Source organism: Nelumbo nucifera, chromosome 5 (assembly GCF_055504915.1).
Source record: "Nelumbo nucifera cultivar China Antique chromosome 5, China Antique-T2T, whole genome shotgun sequence".
NCBI classification, from domain to species: Eukaryota; Viridiplantae; Streptophyta; class Magnoliopsida; order Proteales; family Nelumbonaceae; genus Nelumbo; species Nelumbo nucifera.
Window position 1 is genome coordinate 304,094 of NC_142653.1, and position 16,636 is coordinate 320,729.

Below are 16,636 nucleotides of genomic sequence, written 5' to 3' on the forward strand. Positions count from 1 at the left end.
GTGTTTGATTTTAACCCAATACTGGCTGAGCCCCCCCTTAGTTCTAGTGCTTTGCAAGAGGCCGAAAAGGAGGTTGCTCGGGTCTTCTCAGAGCAGAACAAGGGTACTTCACAGAGAGGTACTTACTTGGGTACAGAAAGGGGTCTTTGTGTTGATACAGCCAAAGGGATTTCCCTCCCCCATCTCTGGGAGACATTTATTTTCTCAAAAAAGAAAGTGACTACCTCTCCTTTGCCTTTGCTCTCTCCTCACTTCTCTACCTCAGGTAAATCCCTCAACTCTGTCAGTTCAGTTTTGGATACTGATGAGCGCTCTATATCTCTTGTACCAGATTCTCTTCCCAACCAAGAGTCGGAAGCCCTTGATCTGAAAGCCACAGTGAGTCTACAAGGGGGGGAAGTGGGTGAGGAAACTTGCAGAGAGACGATAATTTGGGAAATCTTAGAAAGCCTCTTGGGTGAAGTGGAAAGGAAGGACTTGCAGAGAGGGAGCCTGGAGGGGACAGACAGGGCTGTGGTTGGAGGTAATGTGAGAAGGAACAAGAAGCTTCTTAGGAGTGAGGAGAGTGCTTCTTTAGAAAAAGAGGAAACTTTTGGGGAAGAGTCGGTTGCAGAGTTTGTGAAAAAGTTGGGGTGCAAGCTGAAGAACCCGAATGATCTAAAAGCCTACATGCAAAATAAAGAGGACAGCAAGATGAAGTTTAGAAGGCTGAGTGAAGTGGAGAGATTAAAAAAAGATATTGAGGGGGACAAGAAGTTCGAAGTGAAAGGGATTAGAAGAAAAGGGTCTAAATAGTTCTTGGAGGAGTTAGGGTTAAAGCTTATAGTTTTCAATGAGAATCCTAAGTTGGAATGTGAGGGGGTTGGGCAGCATTAGGAAGAGAGCAACAATCAAAGAGGTAATTAAGAAGTTTAATCCGGATGTGGTTATGCTTCAGGAGTCCAAAAGAATGGATTTTGATTGCAGCTGGGCAAGGAGTGTGTGGAGTTCTAGAGGTATTAAGTGGGTGGCTGCTCCTTCGTGGGGTTCCTCGGGAGGGATTGTGACCATGTGGAAAGAAGAGATACTCTTAGGTGTGGAGGAGCTAATTGGAGATCACTCTGTCTCCCTGAAGTTCAAACAGGTGGCCAATGGGTATGAATGGGTACTAACAAATGTGTATGGCCCCAATGTGAGTTGGGAGGTGGTCTCTAGGTGTAAAACTCAAGGAGGTCTTGGGATTGGTAATTTCAAGAAAAGGAACATGGCTCTTCTGGGGAAGTGGTTGTGGAGGTTTTCTTTGGAAAGGGATAAATTGTGGCTAGCATTCATGGGCTGGAAGACAATGGCTGGGATCCTGGATTCTTGGCAAGGGCTTCAGTTGCTTCTCCTTGGAAATCCATCCACAATCTGCTTCCAGTTTTCTCCCCTTGGATCAAGTATGGTGTAAACTCTGGTAACCGAATAACTTTCTGGGAACATCTTTGGGTCGGGGATTCTCCTCTGAAAGACAAGTTTCCTTCCTTGTATACTCTTTCAGAATTGAAAAATGAACCCATTTCTTCCTTCTTAGTCCCTTCAGCTTCCACTTCGGGCTTTGGTTGGAACCTTGGCCTGCGTAGGGCAATTAGGGATACGGACTTGGATAGCCTGGTAGCTCTGCTAACCTCCCTTGAGGGTGTCTTCCTAAACCCTGCAAAGGAAGACACCAGATTTTGGACCCTTTCTAGCTCTGGTACCTTTTCTTGTGCTTCTTTCTTTGAAACCTTAACTCAGCCTCCTACCCCCCTAGGGTTGTCCTTTCCAGTTAAGGAAATTTGGAGCAGACCTATTCCTCCTCGGGTGGGGTTTTTTTGTTGGGAAATTTTTCCTGGAAAGAATCAACACTTTAGACTTACTCCAAAGAAAGAGACCCAACTATTGTCTACTTCCTAATAGATGTGTTCTTTGTAAAACTGATGGGGAATTTGGCTACCACCTCATGGTCTCTTGTAAGGTTGCTAAATCTGTTTGGGAGTGGGTTTTCTCTCGCTTTAGGCGTTCTTGGTATCCTCCGGAGACTGTCCAAGGTTTGTTTTCTCATTCTTTTTTCAGTTGGCCTAAGAAGCGAGGGAAGACTATGTGGAGGTGTATTAGGGCAGCGGTTTGCTGGTCTTTGTGGGAAGAAAGAAACTCACGCATTTTTTCTGACAAGGAAAAAACTTTGGAAGATTCGTTAGATCGAATCCTCATAAGAGCGGTCCACTGGCTAAAATCTTTGGAGTTGTTTTCAGATTGTCCTATGGATGACTTACTAAGAAACTGGAAAGAGATTGCTTTCACTGCTAGATGCAAGAGGACTCTTTGTCCGTCCTGGTCCCCTCCCCCCTCGGGCTTTATAAAGCTGAATTTTGATGGCAGCAGTGTAAGGAATCCAGGGCCCTCTGGGATTGGAGGAGTCTTCGGGAATGAGGAAGGGATTGTTACTGCTTTATTCTCTGGCCCTATTGGAGAAGGTGAACTCTCTTAGGGCTGAGATCCTTGCAGTGCTTGAAGGAATTCAAAGAGCAAAAGATCTAAATATTAGCCGTTTGATTCTGGAAGGTGACTCGAAGGTGGTGGTTAATTGGTTGAAGACAGAGGACAGTGGTTTGTGGAACTTTAACAATGAGAAAAAACAGTTCTTATGGTTGGGTAGGGACATTGAGATTCAATACAGCTGGGTGAAGAGGAGTGCCAACTCATTTGCGGATGGGTTGGCCAAGCAAGGAGTGAATAGGGAGGCTGTTTTTTGGGCTAGTTTTTAATTTTCTTTGCATCCCCTGTGTTTTCTGTTTTTGGGGAGCTAAGTTATTTTATCTCCCTTTGTATTCTTTTCCCTCTATTCTCTTAATTTATTGAAGTTGATGTTATTGATCAAAAAAAAAAAATGATTAAAAAGAATAAAGCACTACTGGGGAAGTGGCTGTGGAGGTGGTCAGTGGAGAGAGAGAGGCTCTGGCATGAGGTGGTGGGTAGTATTCATGGTCGCTCTGATAATGGGTGGGATGCTAGAGTATCATGGCAGGCAGCCTTGGCAACTCTTTGGAAAGCTATTCATGGCATCCTTCCTCAGTTTCTCAGTTTTGTCAGGTATGATGTTTGTAATGGTAACTCTGTTCTTTTTTGGGAGGATACATGGGTCTGGGAGGCTCCATTGAAGGACCTCTTCCCTCCTTTGTTCTCTGTCTCAAGGTACAAAAAGGAGGTTGTCTCAAAGTTTTGCTCCTTTATGAATAATCCATTAACACCGAATTGGGATTTTGGGTTTCATAGAGGCCTAAGGGAAGAGGAAATTGTGTCCCTAACAAATCTTCTAAGCCTACTTGATACAGTGTGTTTGGACCCTTCTGAACCCGACAAACGGATCTGGACACCCAAGCCAAATGGATCCTTCTGTTGCGCTTCCTTCTTTAAATCCATTACTCAATCTAACCCCACTTGGCTTTTCCCTTTTAAGGAAATCTGGTGTAGGCTTGTTCCCCCTAAGGTTATGGCTTTTTGTTGGGAAGTGCATTATGGGAAAATAAACACCTTAGACATTCTACAAAAGAGAAGACCTTATCTTTGTCTTTCACCTTCTTGGTGTATCCTTTGCAAGTCACATGGTGAGGACTGTAACCATCTACTAATTTCCTTTTCATTTACTGCAGAGTTATGGGAGTGGCTCTTCTCATTGTTTGGGTGCAGGTTGGTTAGGCCAGTAGATGCAAGCTTGATTTTAGATCCTGCTTTCCTCCCTTGGCAGCACAGAAGAGGAAGAATTATGTCGTGTGCAAGAGCAGCGCTGCTTTGGTCTGTGTGGGAAGAAAGGAATACCAAAACTTTCCAAGAGAAGGAGAGAAACTTAGAAGAGATGAAGGACTGCATTCTAAATAGGGTGATCTTATGGCTAAAATCACTGGACTTATTTCATCTTTTCTCATTTAGTGATATTTGGAGGAATTGGTTAGCAGTGGCTAATTGTTCATCTAGAAAGACTAAAGTGAGTCTGACTTGGGAACCTCCTCCTGAGAATTTTTTGAAGTTGAACTTCGATGAAAGTAGTCTTGGTAATCTAGGTCCGTCAGGGGTGGGAGGGGTACTTAGGAATGAGGCTGGGAATGTGGTTCTTATCTACTCGAGGCCAATAGGAGTTGGAAACTCCAGTAGGGCGGAACTTGCAGCTGCTATCCAAGGAGTATAGCTAGCTGTGCAGATAGGTGTGGAACATCTGATAATAGAAGGGGACTCCAAGGTGGTAGTGGGATGGCTACAAAACCCGGACTCTATAGTGTGGTGTTTTAAGAATGAAATTAAAAAATTCAACTGCTTGACAAGGAGCTTGACAGTGAGAATACAATGGGTGGGGAGATCTGCAAACTTTATGGATGATGGCCTTGCAAAGCAAGGGGTAAACAGGGAAAGTTTATATTGGGCTCAATTGTAGATTGAATCTGCTTCCTGTTTTCTGTTTTCTGTTATCTATTTTCCTTTGTCTTTCTTCCTGCTATTAGGAGAGGACACAGCTCGTGCCTCTCCATGGGAAGCTTGTAATTGCATTAACTCTATTAATGAATGTTTTCTCTTTACTCATAAAAAGAAAAAATCAAATGACCAAGGTTCAAGTCTTGCTATTGTTAATACTTGTAATTTATACACTAATGAAACGAAATTAATGAGAGAGAATCATTAATTAATGAGAGAATTGTAATTAGGTGCTAAAATTCAAATTTAAATTTAAAATTGCCTTAAATATAGGAGTAATTAACTAATTAATGAAGAAGTTAAGACTTAAATATAGGAGTAATAACCGACATTAACGAGAGAGGTTTGGTATTAAATATAAACTAATGAAATTAATGGAACAAGGGGAACCGAGACATTTCGGTTCGTATCAGCCTATTTCAGGTTAGTGTCGACTGATACAGATCTGAAACAGCCCGACACGGGCCCGTATTGGCCGATACATACGAAAAGAAACATAACACATGTTTTTTACACGTTCCGTGTATCGGTTTCTTATTGGAACGGTACGTATCGGCTGATACGGCCCGATACGTTACGATATTTTAAACCTTGGTTCCAGTTACCCATCTATAGTTTGCTGATGATACCATATTGTTTTGTGGAGGGGATGAGATCAGGTGGGTTAGTAACTTGAAATTGGCGGTTAATGCGTTTGAACAAATGACAAGCCTCAAAGTCAACTTTGACAAGGTTGTGTGGCTCGCATCAACTTGAGTGATAGAGAGGTGGAAGAAAGGGCACAAATATTGGGTTGTGTGATTGCTCATTGACCATTGAGTTATTTGGGTCTCTACCTCTAGGGGACAACCTGAGTAAAAGGAGTTTTTGGAACACAGTGGTCGGTAGATTCACAAAGAGATTAGCCTTGTGGAAAAAGAATTAACTCTCCATGGGTGGCAGGATAACACTAATTAAATCAACGTTGGCTAATTTGCTTGTTTACTTCTTGCTGGTCTTTAAGATTCCTGAGGGAGTGTGTAGGGATTTGGAGAAATTAATGAGGGAGGGGGAGGAAAAAAGGGATCATAGAGTTAGGTGGGCGGTTGTGACAAAAACCAAGAGTGATGGTGGGTTAGGATTGGGTTACTTTTAAAAGAAGAGGCTTTATTGGGTAAATGGTTATGGAGAATGCTAGTGGAAAGGGACAAGTTCTGGGTTAAAGTAATTTTAAGTATTCATGAGCAAGCGATTGAAGGATGGGATGCGGGATTATCAATTGGGGCTACAAGAGCTTTTCCTTGGAAATCTATTCATGCCATTCTTCTGTCCTTCCTTCCTCTCATCAGGTATGATCTTTGTTCCAGAAATCTTGTGAAATTTTAGGAATAATTGTGGAAATAAAGAGGTTAGATTCTAATCTCTATTCATGAAATCCACTAGATGAGTAGGTCTATTCCCTTAGAGATAGTGGTCCCTTTGGAGGCTCAAGTGGCTAACAAGTTGTTCTTATTGGGAGGTAAGGAAGCTGTAGAAGCCACCTTTTAGATGGCTGTAAAAATTTGAAATATGTCAGAAGCATATAGAGAGTGGAAATTCTAGAGCGAAGGAGGAGGCTCACAAAGAAGATTGCAATTTTAAGTATGCCAATAGGGAGGTTACATTAAAGGCTAGGGAAAGAGGCAGGGAGAAGGCTGCTTTGGATAGTTTGTTAGATATGATAATGGCATCTAAAGTGGCTAGAGCCTAGAGGTTCACAAAAAACATTAGGGGGTGAAGTCATGGTGGTAGAGGTAAGAAACTTGTAATATAGTTTGAACTGTTTTAGATATTTTGAATTTGGTGTGGAGACCGGGTGCTTTGCTGTTTTGATGCACAATGTTGATGGAGGATTCTTTGAGTATGGTGTTGTCAGGAAAACATGATTTTGTGCTTTTCTTTTCTGGGGATCAAGTGGTTTGAGGTGGTTATGTTTTTTGTAAATGGTTGATATGGCTGCTGATAAAAAGGATGAGATGGGGGAATACAAGGCTATTGTAGTGTTTACTATCAAAAAAGTTGAGATCTTGGATCACTAAGGATACAAGAAATTTATCTACTAATGATATGGAGAGGTTTGACCTTGATGCCATATTGAAGAGGGAGGGAGGAAACTTGTTGGAGGCAAAATTCAAGATGCAGATGAATCAAGGAGGATGATAAAAAACTCCAATTCTTTTCATTCTTTGGCTAATGGGAAGAACTGAAAAAAAAAATCCTTTTTAGGCTTGTGATAGATGGGTTGGAAACTACTTTGCCTTTTGGCATGTCTAATGCTATTGTCAAGCATTTCAAAGTGATCAATGGAGTTTCACTGCCCCCTGGACCACATGTGAAGGTCTAGATTGGCGTTGCCTTTTAACAAACATTGCATATTTATTGACTTACTAGAAAGGCCTTTTGAATAACAGAAGAAAAGATTCTGAAGGCTATTTTGCTATTTTGCATATTTATTGACTTATTAAAAGGGATTTTTGTTAGGTGATGTTAGGATTCCATGAAGGAGGGATCATTAGCATTGATGCCAATGCCTTTATATCTTTTATTCCTAAGAGGCCATATGCTTCTCACCCTCAGAATTTTAGGTCCACCAGTCTAGTGAGGAATGTTTACAAGCTCATATTGAAATTTCTCTCTACAGAAGCCAAATTTTACCAGTTTATAATGATGTCATCAGTGGTGAAGACCCTTATTTTATCATTATTTCTTCTAGTGCTATGCTCACCATAACCAAGTCAACTGCTTCAATTGATTTCTCCTTGCTGCAAATTGCATTGCTTTGTTCCCAGACGAACCATTGACTAGCAGCTCTTGTGCATCTCTACACTTTTTTCCCTCTTAGTATTTTTTTCCCAGGAGGTGGGGAGGGAAGATTGAAAACTGAATAATTGTTCCATCTCTAATGGCTTCACCCATCCGGCACTAAGCAAGGAAAAGTATTGGTTCCAAATACCTGAGACAGTCACAGGAGACTTGCAAATGGAGAATCAACAGAAAATGGTCTTGAACTGGATGCACCTATAGAATGAAAGGGTCCATAAAGATATTCTCCTTTGGAGGGATTCCCTACACAAGTCCTTCGAACATGCATCGTTTGCTATTAGAAATGTGAAATTCTTTGTGTGAAGCAATGGAGTTTTTATTAATGGCATTTCAACATGTGTTTATATTAGTTAGTTGCGCGTTGTGAGTCCTCAAAATTAATGCTTAACTAAGAACTATTGTAATATCCAATATCTTGACCATTGAGCATCTACTTGCATTTGGATGCATCCCTGTGGCAACCATTTTCTAGACCTCTTCTTAATCATAATGGGTGTAACAGATTGGATGATCCTCTTATGTGGGGGTTCAAGGAATTCCCGTCGGCAGATGCAAAACTGGCACGATGGGTACTGGCAGCTGAAGACATATGCTTCAAAAATGTGGTTCTTACGTATTTCTTCCGTCTTGGTATTGATTCTCTTGCTCTGTTGTACAATTTTTATTTGTTGATTTCATACCTTACAAATCATTCCCCCTTCCTTGGAGCCTAGAAAGTCTTAGGTGCTGTTTGTTACATCTAACGCTGATCTCTGAAATGAAAAAAAAGTTTTTGTACTCTGAATGGCAGAATATACATTTCTACTTCTCTGTACCTCTGAATTGTATTGAAGTATCTGAATATTTGAATGTTGTCAACTCTGGAAATGGTCTATTTTGCATATTTTCCTCTCTGATTGTATATCAAATATGTTTGTTTGATAAAAGTCTAAATTCTGTAATATCTGAAATGTCTTTGCCTGCCTACTCGCATACAATAAATACTATTTACAGATTTTTTTTAGATCTAAGGTCCATATAAAACCTATAAATTAACATTTATTTTTTGATCTGCAAGAAAAATCTTATTAAATACATTAATTGGTGAAAACAGGTCAATAGTTAATACATCAGATTGGGCTCCAGCCACCCAGAACGACTGTAGACATTAACCAAACCCAAACCCCAAACAAAGTTACACTGATACAATAGTGTCCAAAACAACTGCTGTCTATAGACCCCCTGTTTTGCTTAAGTATCAGCCATCCCATTTGCACTCTTTTTTTGATCAATCATTTGCAGTCCTTCTTACCCAATTAAAAGTAATGATCAACTCCTTTGACAGGCTCTCTATTTACGTGAAAGCATGCCTATAAATCCATGGCACAAGATGCTTACTACTGGCCCAAGAAACAACCCGTTTTGACTCTCCTTGTACTTCCAACTGTTGGAAGTTTGATTTCTTAGCAAGTCTTAAGCCTTGCAACAATGCCATCAATTCAGCCTTTAGTGAGTCTCCCAACCCTAAAGGTCCCAAAAACTTTTTTTTTTTGAAGAGTAAAAATAAAATTTCATTAAAAAGAAAAAGAAATACAACAGAAAGGTGATAAGACAGCACCCAAAGAAAATGCACAACCAAAGGATCCGGCAACCAGACCTCAATGTCCCCATAATAAAACCCAAAAACCACACAACTTACAAACATAAAGATTCACCCAACCAGTTTCGAGCAAAGACCAAGGAAAAGACCCAAAAAAGAACCCCCCATGAATCAAGAGTTATGTAAATTTAAGTTTCTTGACACTTTAGACTTCAGAGAAGGTAAAGTGCCTCTCCTTTGTGAAATTCACAAGCGTCAATGCTCAATAAGAAAAATTCAGAAGAGCCAATTGGACCTGAGTATTCAACCACCACCTTCTGGGTGTTGGTAGGGAGAACATCTGTCAATGTTCATCTTAAACTGATTCAATTCGGGAGGGCTTCAAGACACCTCTGAAGTATTATATATAGGAGATAATCACATTATACAGTGCTAGTTCTGTAATACAGTGGCCATGTTGATTCTTTTTAACTCCTTGCCTATGAGTTTTTTATTAGATAAAGGGTGCTTTAGTTATGTTAATTATGCTTCTCATTGATGAGATCTCTGTTTTAATGGTATTCATATTCTGCCTTGTTAAGTGCGACAATTAATTTGCATGAATTAAAATTTCCAGGACATTTTGCCCATCTTACCTAATGGACCTTAACAGATATAAGTTCTGAATATTTGCATTGATCTGGAACTTTTGTTCATTATGTTTCAGTAAATTGATGTTCATTAAGTTGTCTTATATGAGAAATGAATCTCTGAGGTGGTAGTAAACTGCACAGGAAAATGCATACCCATAAGAAGGGGTGCAGGAATTTATCAGGAACACATGAATGAAGCTCTTGATCGCTTGAGTGATGGCGCCTGGGTACATTCTTATCCTGTGATTTTTACACCTTTCAATATGGAATATTGTTTTCTTGCAAGGGAATCAAAGGTAGCTGTCTGCCAGACCCTTTCAATGTGGTACTTGTGGGCCTTTGATTTGACCTACTTTATGGATCTCATGTGCAAATAAATGTCAAGATAGCAAACCTACTGGGTGAATTTTATCAAATGGTTGCAATCTATGGTGGATCCATGCTGCCTCTTCATTGCCACTTGTATCAGATTGTGGGTGGTCAAATATCATTTGTGGGTCTAGTAGATGAACTCTCTCTCCAAGATCTCTAGACCTTTATCCATGCATATCTTTCACCAGCTCAAGTAATCATATATTAGATGCTTAATGAGTCCCATCATGGAATTGTCTATGCAAATACCTCTACGCAGTTGATAAACTATTATTAAGCAATGCATGATTGGATAGGTTCCACTATTGATTATTCTAGAACTTTGGTTTTATGATAGTGAAGTCCTCAAGCTTTTTGTTGTCTCCAAGGAGCAGTTGCATACATTTCCAGAAGGAAAAGTGTCACAAGAAGATAAGCCTATCAGGCGGTTAAAATGGGGAACTGCCAGCCTTATTGAACGTGCACCAGTAACACCAATAGTTTTGCCAATTGTGCATCATGGTTTTGAAAAGGTATCAGTGTTCATAGTCTGCTCAGTTCTCTTTTAGATGCTGGTTCATTATATTGGCAATCACTCTTGGGAGTCCAATAGGACCAGTACTTTGTTTTCTGCCTCTGATGAACCCCAACAAATTCTGATTTCCATGATTGGTTAGTAGATCAAATCTTAGGCATCCTTCAGATTATTGTTTCAAGATAGTGAGCTTGGTGCATTTGCAGCAGGAAAGGGATTGGCAATTCAACTATTTTTTGTTCTCTCTGGATTGTGTATTATTTCTAATTCTAGAAAGAGTGTCCATCTTGAAGGTTGACTTCATTTACATATAAAAAAAAAAGACTTCATTCACATTTTTAGTTTGTGATTAGGTAAAAAATGGATAACAAAAATGGAGATTAAAATCTTTGTATTCAGCCTATTACAGTTCTGTTTTGGCTTGATAATATAAATTGATGTCTTGTTTTTTATATACACCTGCAGCTTGGGGTGGAGGTATATAGGGAATTTTATGGTATAATAATTAATATCTTTGTATTTAGTCTATCACAGATTGATAACTGGACCGCATTGGCATTTATAGTAATTCCTCTCATTGTTCATCACCATCATCATCATCCATGCCATATCCCAACTAAATTTCTCTCGTTGTTATTTATAATAATTGTCATAATTACTATTTATAGTAAAAAATGACTTGGTATTTAGGAAGTTTCTACCTCTTCTGAAGTTTAAATACAAGTAGGACTTAAGAGTCCAAGTAGGGAATGCTAATTTGGCTCTATAAAAGAATGACAACAGGTCTTGCAGAGAGCAGAACTCAATTTTTTCTATTTCTACCATAGTCAACAGCCATAGAAGTTATTCTTGCTTCCTCTTCTATTTTCTCCTCTTATTTGCTTCTTAGACTTGTGCCTCAAGCCTATTGTTGTATGCTAGAAATTTTCTGCTTCACATTTTGTACAGGTTTCCCTACCTTTTCTTTTAAACCAAACACAGAGTTAGTTACTTGGGTCTCATTTGGCATCAATTCTGGAAAATTCTCATTCCCAGAATTTTCCAGAAAAGATGAATTTTGGATTTTTCATATTCCGAAAAACATTGTAGGCATTTGGCACTTCCTATTTTCTCCTCTATTTTTCTGCAACTCAACCAAGCTAAAATAGTCTGATCATTCCACCATCCCTCTCTCTCTCTCTCTCTCTCTTCTTCTTCTTCCTTTCTCTGGCCTCTTCATTTTTTTTTTCTTTCTTTGCTTTGTTGTTTGTGATTAAAACAAAGGATAGACGGGGATAAAAAAACATCTATGAGAAACAATGTTGCCAATGATTGACAATTGCTAACCCGGTTCTCACCATCACAATAGTCCAATGGGGATAAACTCTAAACGTGTATTTCTTACCAGCAATGGCTGTTAGACTGGTTTTCATCACTCACAGGTAGGGGTGTATTTGAGATGAGCCGAGCCGAATATCTGGCCATTCGAGCTCAGCTTGCCAGAATACTATGAGGCTTGAGCTTGAATTTGGATTGACTCAAAAGCTCGCAAGTTCAAGCTTGACTAGGAGCTAAATTTCTTATAAAAGTAAAAAAGTATACATATTTTGTTATTTTACAGATAAAAACTTAAGGATTATAAAAACTAGCTATCATTATACATAAAAAATAAAAATATTAGTATTTTTATTATATATAATATTTTAATTTTTATTTATATAGTTGTATGTGTATTATATATATTGTTTTTATATGTGTTATATATTATTTTATATGTATGTATGTCCACCCCTAGTCACAGGCATTGAACTCAACTGTAACATAATTTAGTGACACAAAGGGTTTGGGCCTTTGGGGTCTTTCAAGAGCAAAACAATGTTGGGCAAACTGGTATGAAACCAGTTACGGAATGAAAAACTAGCAATGTGATCAGACATAAGGGTTTTGGGTGTTTTCATCTTTTTGTGAAATTACCAATTTCACCTTGCTTTCATGTGTGCCATAAGTATATGTGTTTATTTTACTTAAAAGAATGTAGCGAGAATCGTTGCGTCGTGAGAATTGAATTCTCAAAAGTTGGATTTTTTTTACTTCTAAAAAATGGGCCTTTGGGTGTGTTTTCTATTCTGAGTAGAATCAGATTTTTGAAAATTGCACAACCAAATGTCTTCTCGTGAGAATGACCAGAACTGATTCTTTGGAGTGATGCCAAACAGGACCTTAGCAACCAAATGGAGCCTTGAGTTCTTCACATGGTTAAATTTTTTTCAAGACCTGAGTTAGGTGGCATTTGATACCACTTTCAGAACTTGCTTTTCAGAGGTAAGGGGTGTTTGTGATCATGTTTACTTCTAACGTCTAATAAGAGAAAAGACATCTGAAATGGTAAGACCTGATCTCGTGTCTTAGTAGAATCAAACACATTTTAGTGGTGATGAAATGATGTTAATGCCCTCATTACTACCATCTATTATTAAATATTTTTTATGAATTAAATAATAAATAGTATTATTTTTATTTAAATAAGCGATAATATTTATTGTGCAGTGATTACCTAGATCAGCTACAGTCCAGCTAATTATTTTGCTAAACAAGGGGTCAATAGAGGGAATTGTTTTTGGGCTCACATGTAACTGTAAGAATATGGCTCTGGTATTGTCCTAGGAGTTTGGGGTAGCCAAGGCCACTCATATTGTAAATTTTCTTCCTAAATTTATAAAAGAATTTTTCTGTTTCTGATAAAGAATAAGTGATAGTATTTATTTAATAATAATAATTATAATATTTTTATTATTTATAATATTATCAAACAGTCTATTTCCAGTGGTAAAATATTTCACTTCACAGTTTCAGATGTTGGAGAATTGCTCCAACTCAAACAATCTTATCCTTTCAAAGCCCTTAAAAAGTAGAAAATCATTTCTACTTTTTTTTTTCAGATTTTCAGACCTGAATAAGACTTTTCAGACATCAGACTTCAGGTTTATGAAACGCCACCTTTATCAATATTACAGTACTTGATCTTTGATGATAATTCTATTCCATCAATTTCTTCAACTTTTTTAGAACCAGGTTAATGCCATTGTAAACCAAGTAATGACCAGGTCCAATTTGAATAATACTTCTATTGAGTATTTTGTTCTGAATCGGCACAAGCTTTGCATTGCTATTTTTAACCTTTCTAGTATGTTATAGTTAAATAAATCACTATTATTTATGAAACGCTTAACCATGAGTAGCCTTGAAACTTTCACAGGAAAAATGACCTTTCCTGTTTCTTTTCTTTGTTCTTTTTCATTTCTAATTCTACTCATAAAACAAATCCTCTTTGTGTAATCTCCATAACTAGCATTTGTCAGGTCTTTGGGAGTTTGGTTATAAGAACGAAAACAGAACAAAAAAATCAGTTGCCTTTGCTTTGTCCATGTGAATTGCACATTCTACCTACTAATGTAATCTTCATTTCCCAAAAAAAAACGAATGTAAACTTGTTCTAAATGTACCCTTGACTTAAATTTGAATCAATTCCTCTTCTTTTCAGTATTGTTGTTGCTTTTCTCATTACCGTCTCTTTCCTTGTGTCTTCAGGTGATGCCTGAGAAGTCTTTCTTTGGAAGAAGGCCGCCATTCCCTCTCTGCAATAAAGACATTAAAATAGTTGTAGGTGAGCCAATAGATTTTGACCTTCCTAAATTGAGGCAGATGGCCATGTCCGTGTCTAGAGATATGTCATTCCGCAGCTCTGGATGGCCTATGACTTCTCCTCATGGACTTGATGAGCCAGCACAGAGATGGCTCTACACTACCATCTCTGATCGTATTCGAGCTATCATGGAACATCTAAGATGCCTTGCTATCCAATTTTAACAATGAATGTACGGGGTTTTATTCCTTTCCTTTTTTTTTTTTGTTGGCATGGTCAGTATCTTCTTAGTGCTTATTGACCATGCAAAAATTTTTTCATAGTTTAGATTTTGTCGCCTGAGACTGATTCTATAGGTTTCAAGGTTGATATTTGATTAATGAAAATTATGATTTTTAATGAGTGAAATTTAAAGAGTTTTACTTGAAGGATCTAACGAGAGGACATATAAACTGTTGGCCCCTTGAAACAGATTTTCCATTAAGTTTTGGATAGAATATAAGCCCACGTTAGTTCCAATAAAATGCTGTATGTTATCCACTTTAAGGCCAGGATAGGCCACTGCCTACGGTCATCAGGATTTGCAATGTGTTGGTGCATTTGGGAGGAGAGAGATCAACACATGAAGGCAAATAGTTTGGAGCACGTATGGGTCTAGGCCTCGTGGCAAAATTGAGAGGCGACTGTTCTTTTCGTTCACTCTTGCTGAGCTTTGTGGGGCAGAAATTGCTTAGGCTGTGTTTGGAAATGATGCAAATAAGTGTGAATGCAAATATGTAGAGTGTAAAATGGTCCATATAAGGCTGTGTTTAGAAACGATGCAAATGGAGTGTAAATCCCGGTTCAGGGTAAATTTGTACTCTGGTTCACTTTTGCTTGTATTTGGCAACATTACATTTATGCATTGACAAATGACAGACCAATGCATATTTACATTGATAATAAGATGTAAAAGTACATCAATAAAAAAAGAAGTAAATTTGCATTCAAGTAGGCTTTGATAAAAAAAAAAAAGAGCATATGCTTTATTGAGACTCATGTTTGCATCCATTACAGTTCAAGTCTGTTTGTTAAGAAGGTAAATTTGTCAGTGCAAAACTAGTCCAATTTTGTAATTTATATGAACCATTTTACACTCTACATATTTGCATTCCCACTTATTTGCATCATTTCCAAACACAGTCTAAATTGCAAAGTTGAATTAGTTTTGCATGGACAAATTTACCTTCTTACCAAATAGATTTAGTTGTAATGGATGCAAAAATGAATTCCAAAAAAGCATTTGCCTTTCTTTATCAAAAGTCCACTTGAATGCAAATTTATTTCTTTTTTATTGATGTACTTTTACATCTTATTATCAATGTAAATATGTATTGGAAAATGTGTTTTCTTTCATTTGTCAGTGCATAAATATACAATGCTGCCAAACACAGGCAAAAGTAAAACACAGTGCAAATTTACCCTAAACTGGGATTTACACTCCATTTGTATTGTTTCCAAATGCAGCCTTAAAAGTTTGTTTTGGTGATGTAATAATCATCATTGTACAGTTCCGGAAGTGTAAAATAATTTGTGCACAAAGATATTGTAATTGTGCAGCAAAGGAACTTCTAACCCCATGGTAGCACATTGGCGGATCTAGACTCCTAGCCATTTGGCTCTTGACTCGATTAAGTTGTTAATGGAATTGCTACATAGAAGATATCTGAAATTTCAGTCGGCGGATACACTGATCACTGTCCAGAAGTACCCCCAGCCTACCCTTTAAATGATTCAAAGCACGTTTCTAAGATGGCTGTCAGAATATTTAGTCGTGAAATTTTGAAGGGTTAATGGCAGATAAGGGCAATTTTTTGCATTTAATATTAAAAAAGAATATTATTTTTATATAATAACTGAAACAGGGTGCCTTTTTTGGGGAAAATATCAAATAAGGGCAATGTCACTGTTGATAGTCTCCCTCTGCCTCTATGTAAGTCCTCCGACAATGGTCTACAATTCATGAAGAGAGGAGAGTCACTGAAGAAACAGATGGAAATTCTCGTTGAGCTCAAAGCTGTGCTCAAACAACCAATGTTCAAAGTATCGATACGATATGCGTATCGGCAGTACTGTATTGGTACTTAGAAACACACAAAACTCTTTTTTTTTAATTTTTTTTTTTAATTTTGGTTTTTTTGGGAAGCTAAAAATAGTTTTTTTTTAATTAAAAAAAGTTGGGGTGTTTCGAAGCGTACCTTTTTCAAAAGATATGATATGATACGCCTGATACAGAGTGTATCGTATCGATACTTTAAACCATGCAAACAATAAAGAAAAAAAGAAAACTCTGCTGAAGACTCGAAAGAGGATCCCTCCATCTCATGCACAATCTCCTGTGGTATGTTATATATATATATATATATATATTTCAAATTCAAACTCTGTACATCCATGGGCTTATTGCATTCATGCATTGTCTAATCTCTTGTCTTTTCTATCTCTTGACTGAAGATTGTGAGTCTGTTAAGGACATGACAGAGTAGGAACATCTTCAAGACAACTCCATGGCTGAGTTTGAAAAAAAATGAAGTGCAATTCTCAGAATCTCCAAGATCAAATGAGATTGGAAA

General features: G+C 38.0%; 1 protein-coding gene across 4 annotated transcripts in view; it reads left to right on the top strand.

Moving 5' to 3' along the window:
• Positions 1–14,432, top strand: part of LOC104603848 (Phospholipid/glycerol acyltransferase family protein) — a 39,666-nt gene extending 25,234 nt beyond the window's left edge. The window contains exons 2-5 of one of the 4 annotated variants that reach the window (XM_010268012.3): positions 7,808–7,935; positions 9,658–9,743; positions 10,257–10,400; positions 13,970–14,432. In XM_010268012.3, coding sequence (XP_010266314.1) covers positions 7,808–7,935; positions 9,658–9,743; positions 10,257–10,400; positions 13,970–14,248 — 637 coding nt within the window. In that variant the 3' untranslated portion in view covers positions 14,249–14,432. Of the gene's footprint in view, positions 1–7,807; positions 7,936–9,657; positions 9,744–10,230; positions 10,401–13,969 lie in introns of all 4 variants that reach the window. The other 3 variants (XM_010268013.3, XM_010268016.3, XM_010268014.3) reach the window with 3 other exon arrangements.
• Positions 14,433–16,636: the final 2,204 nt, after the last annotated feature.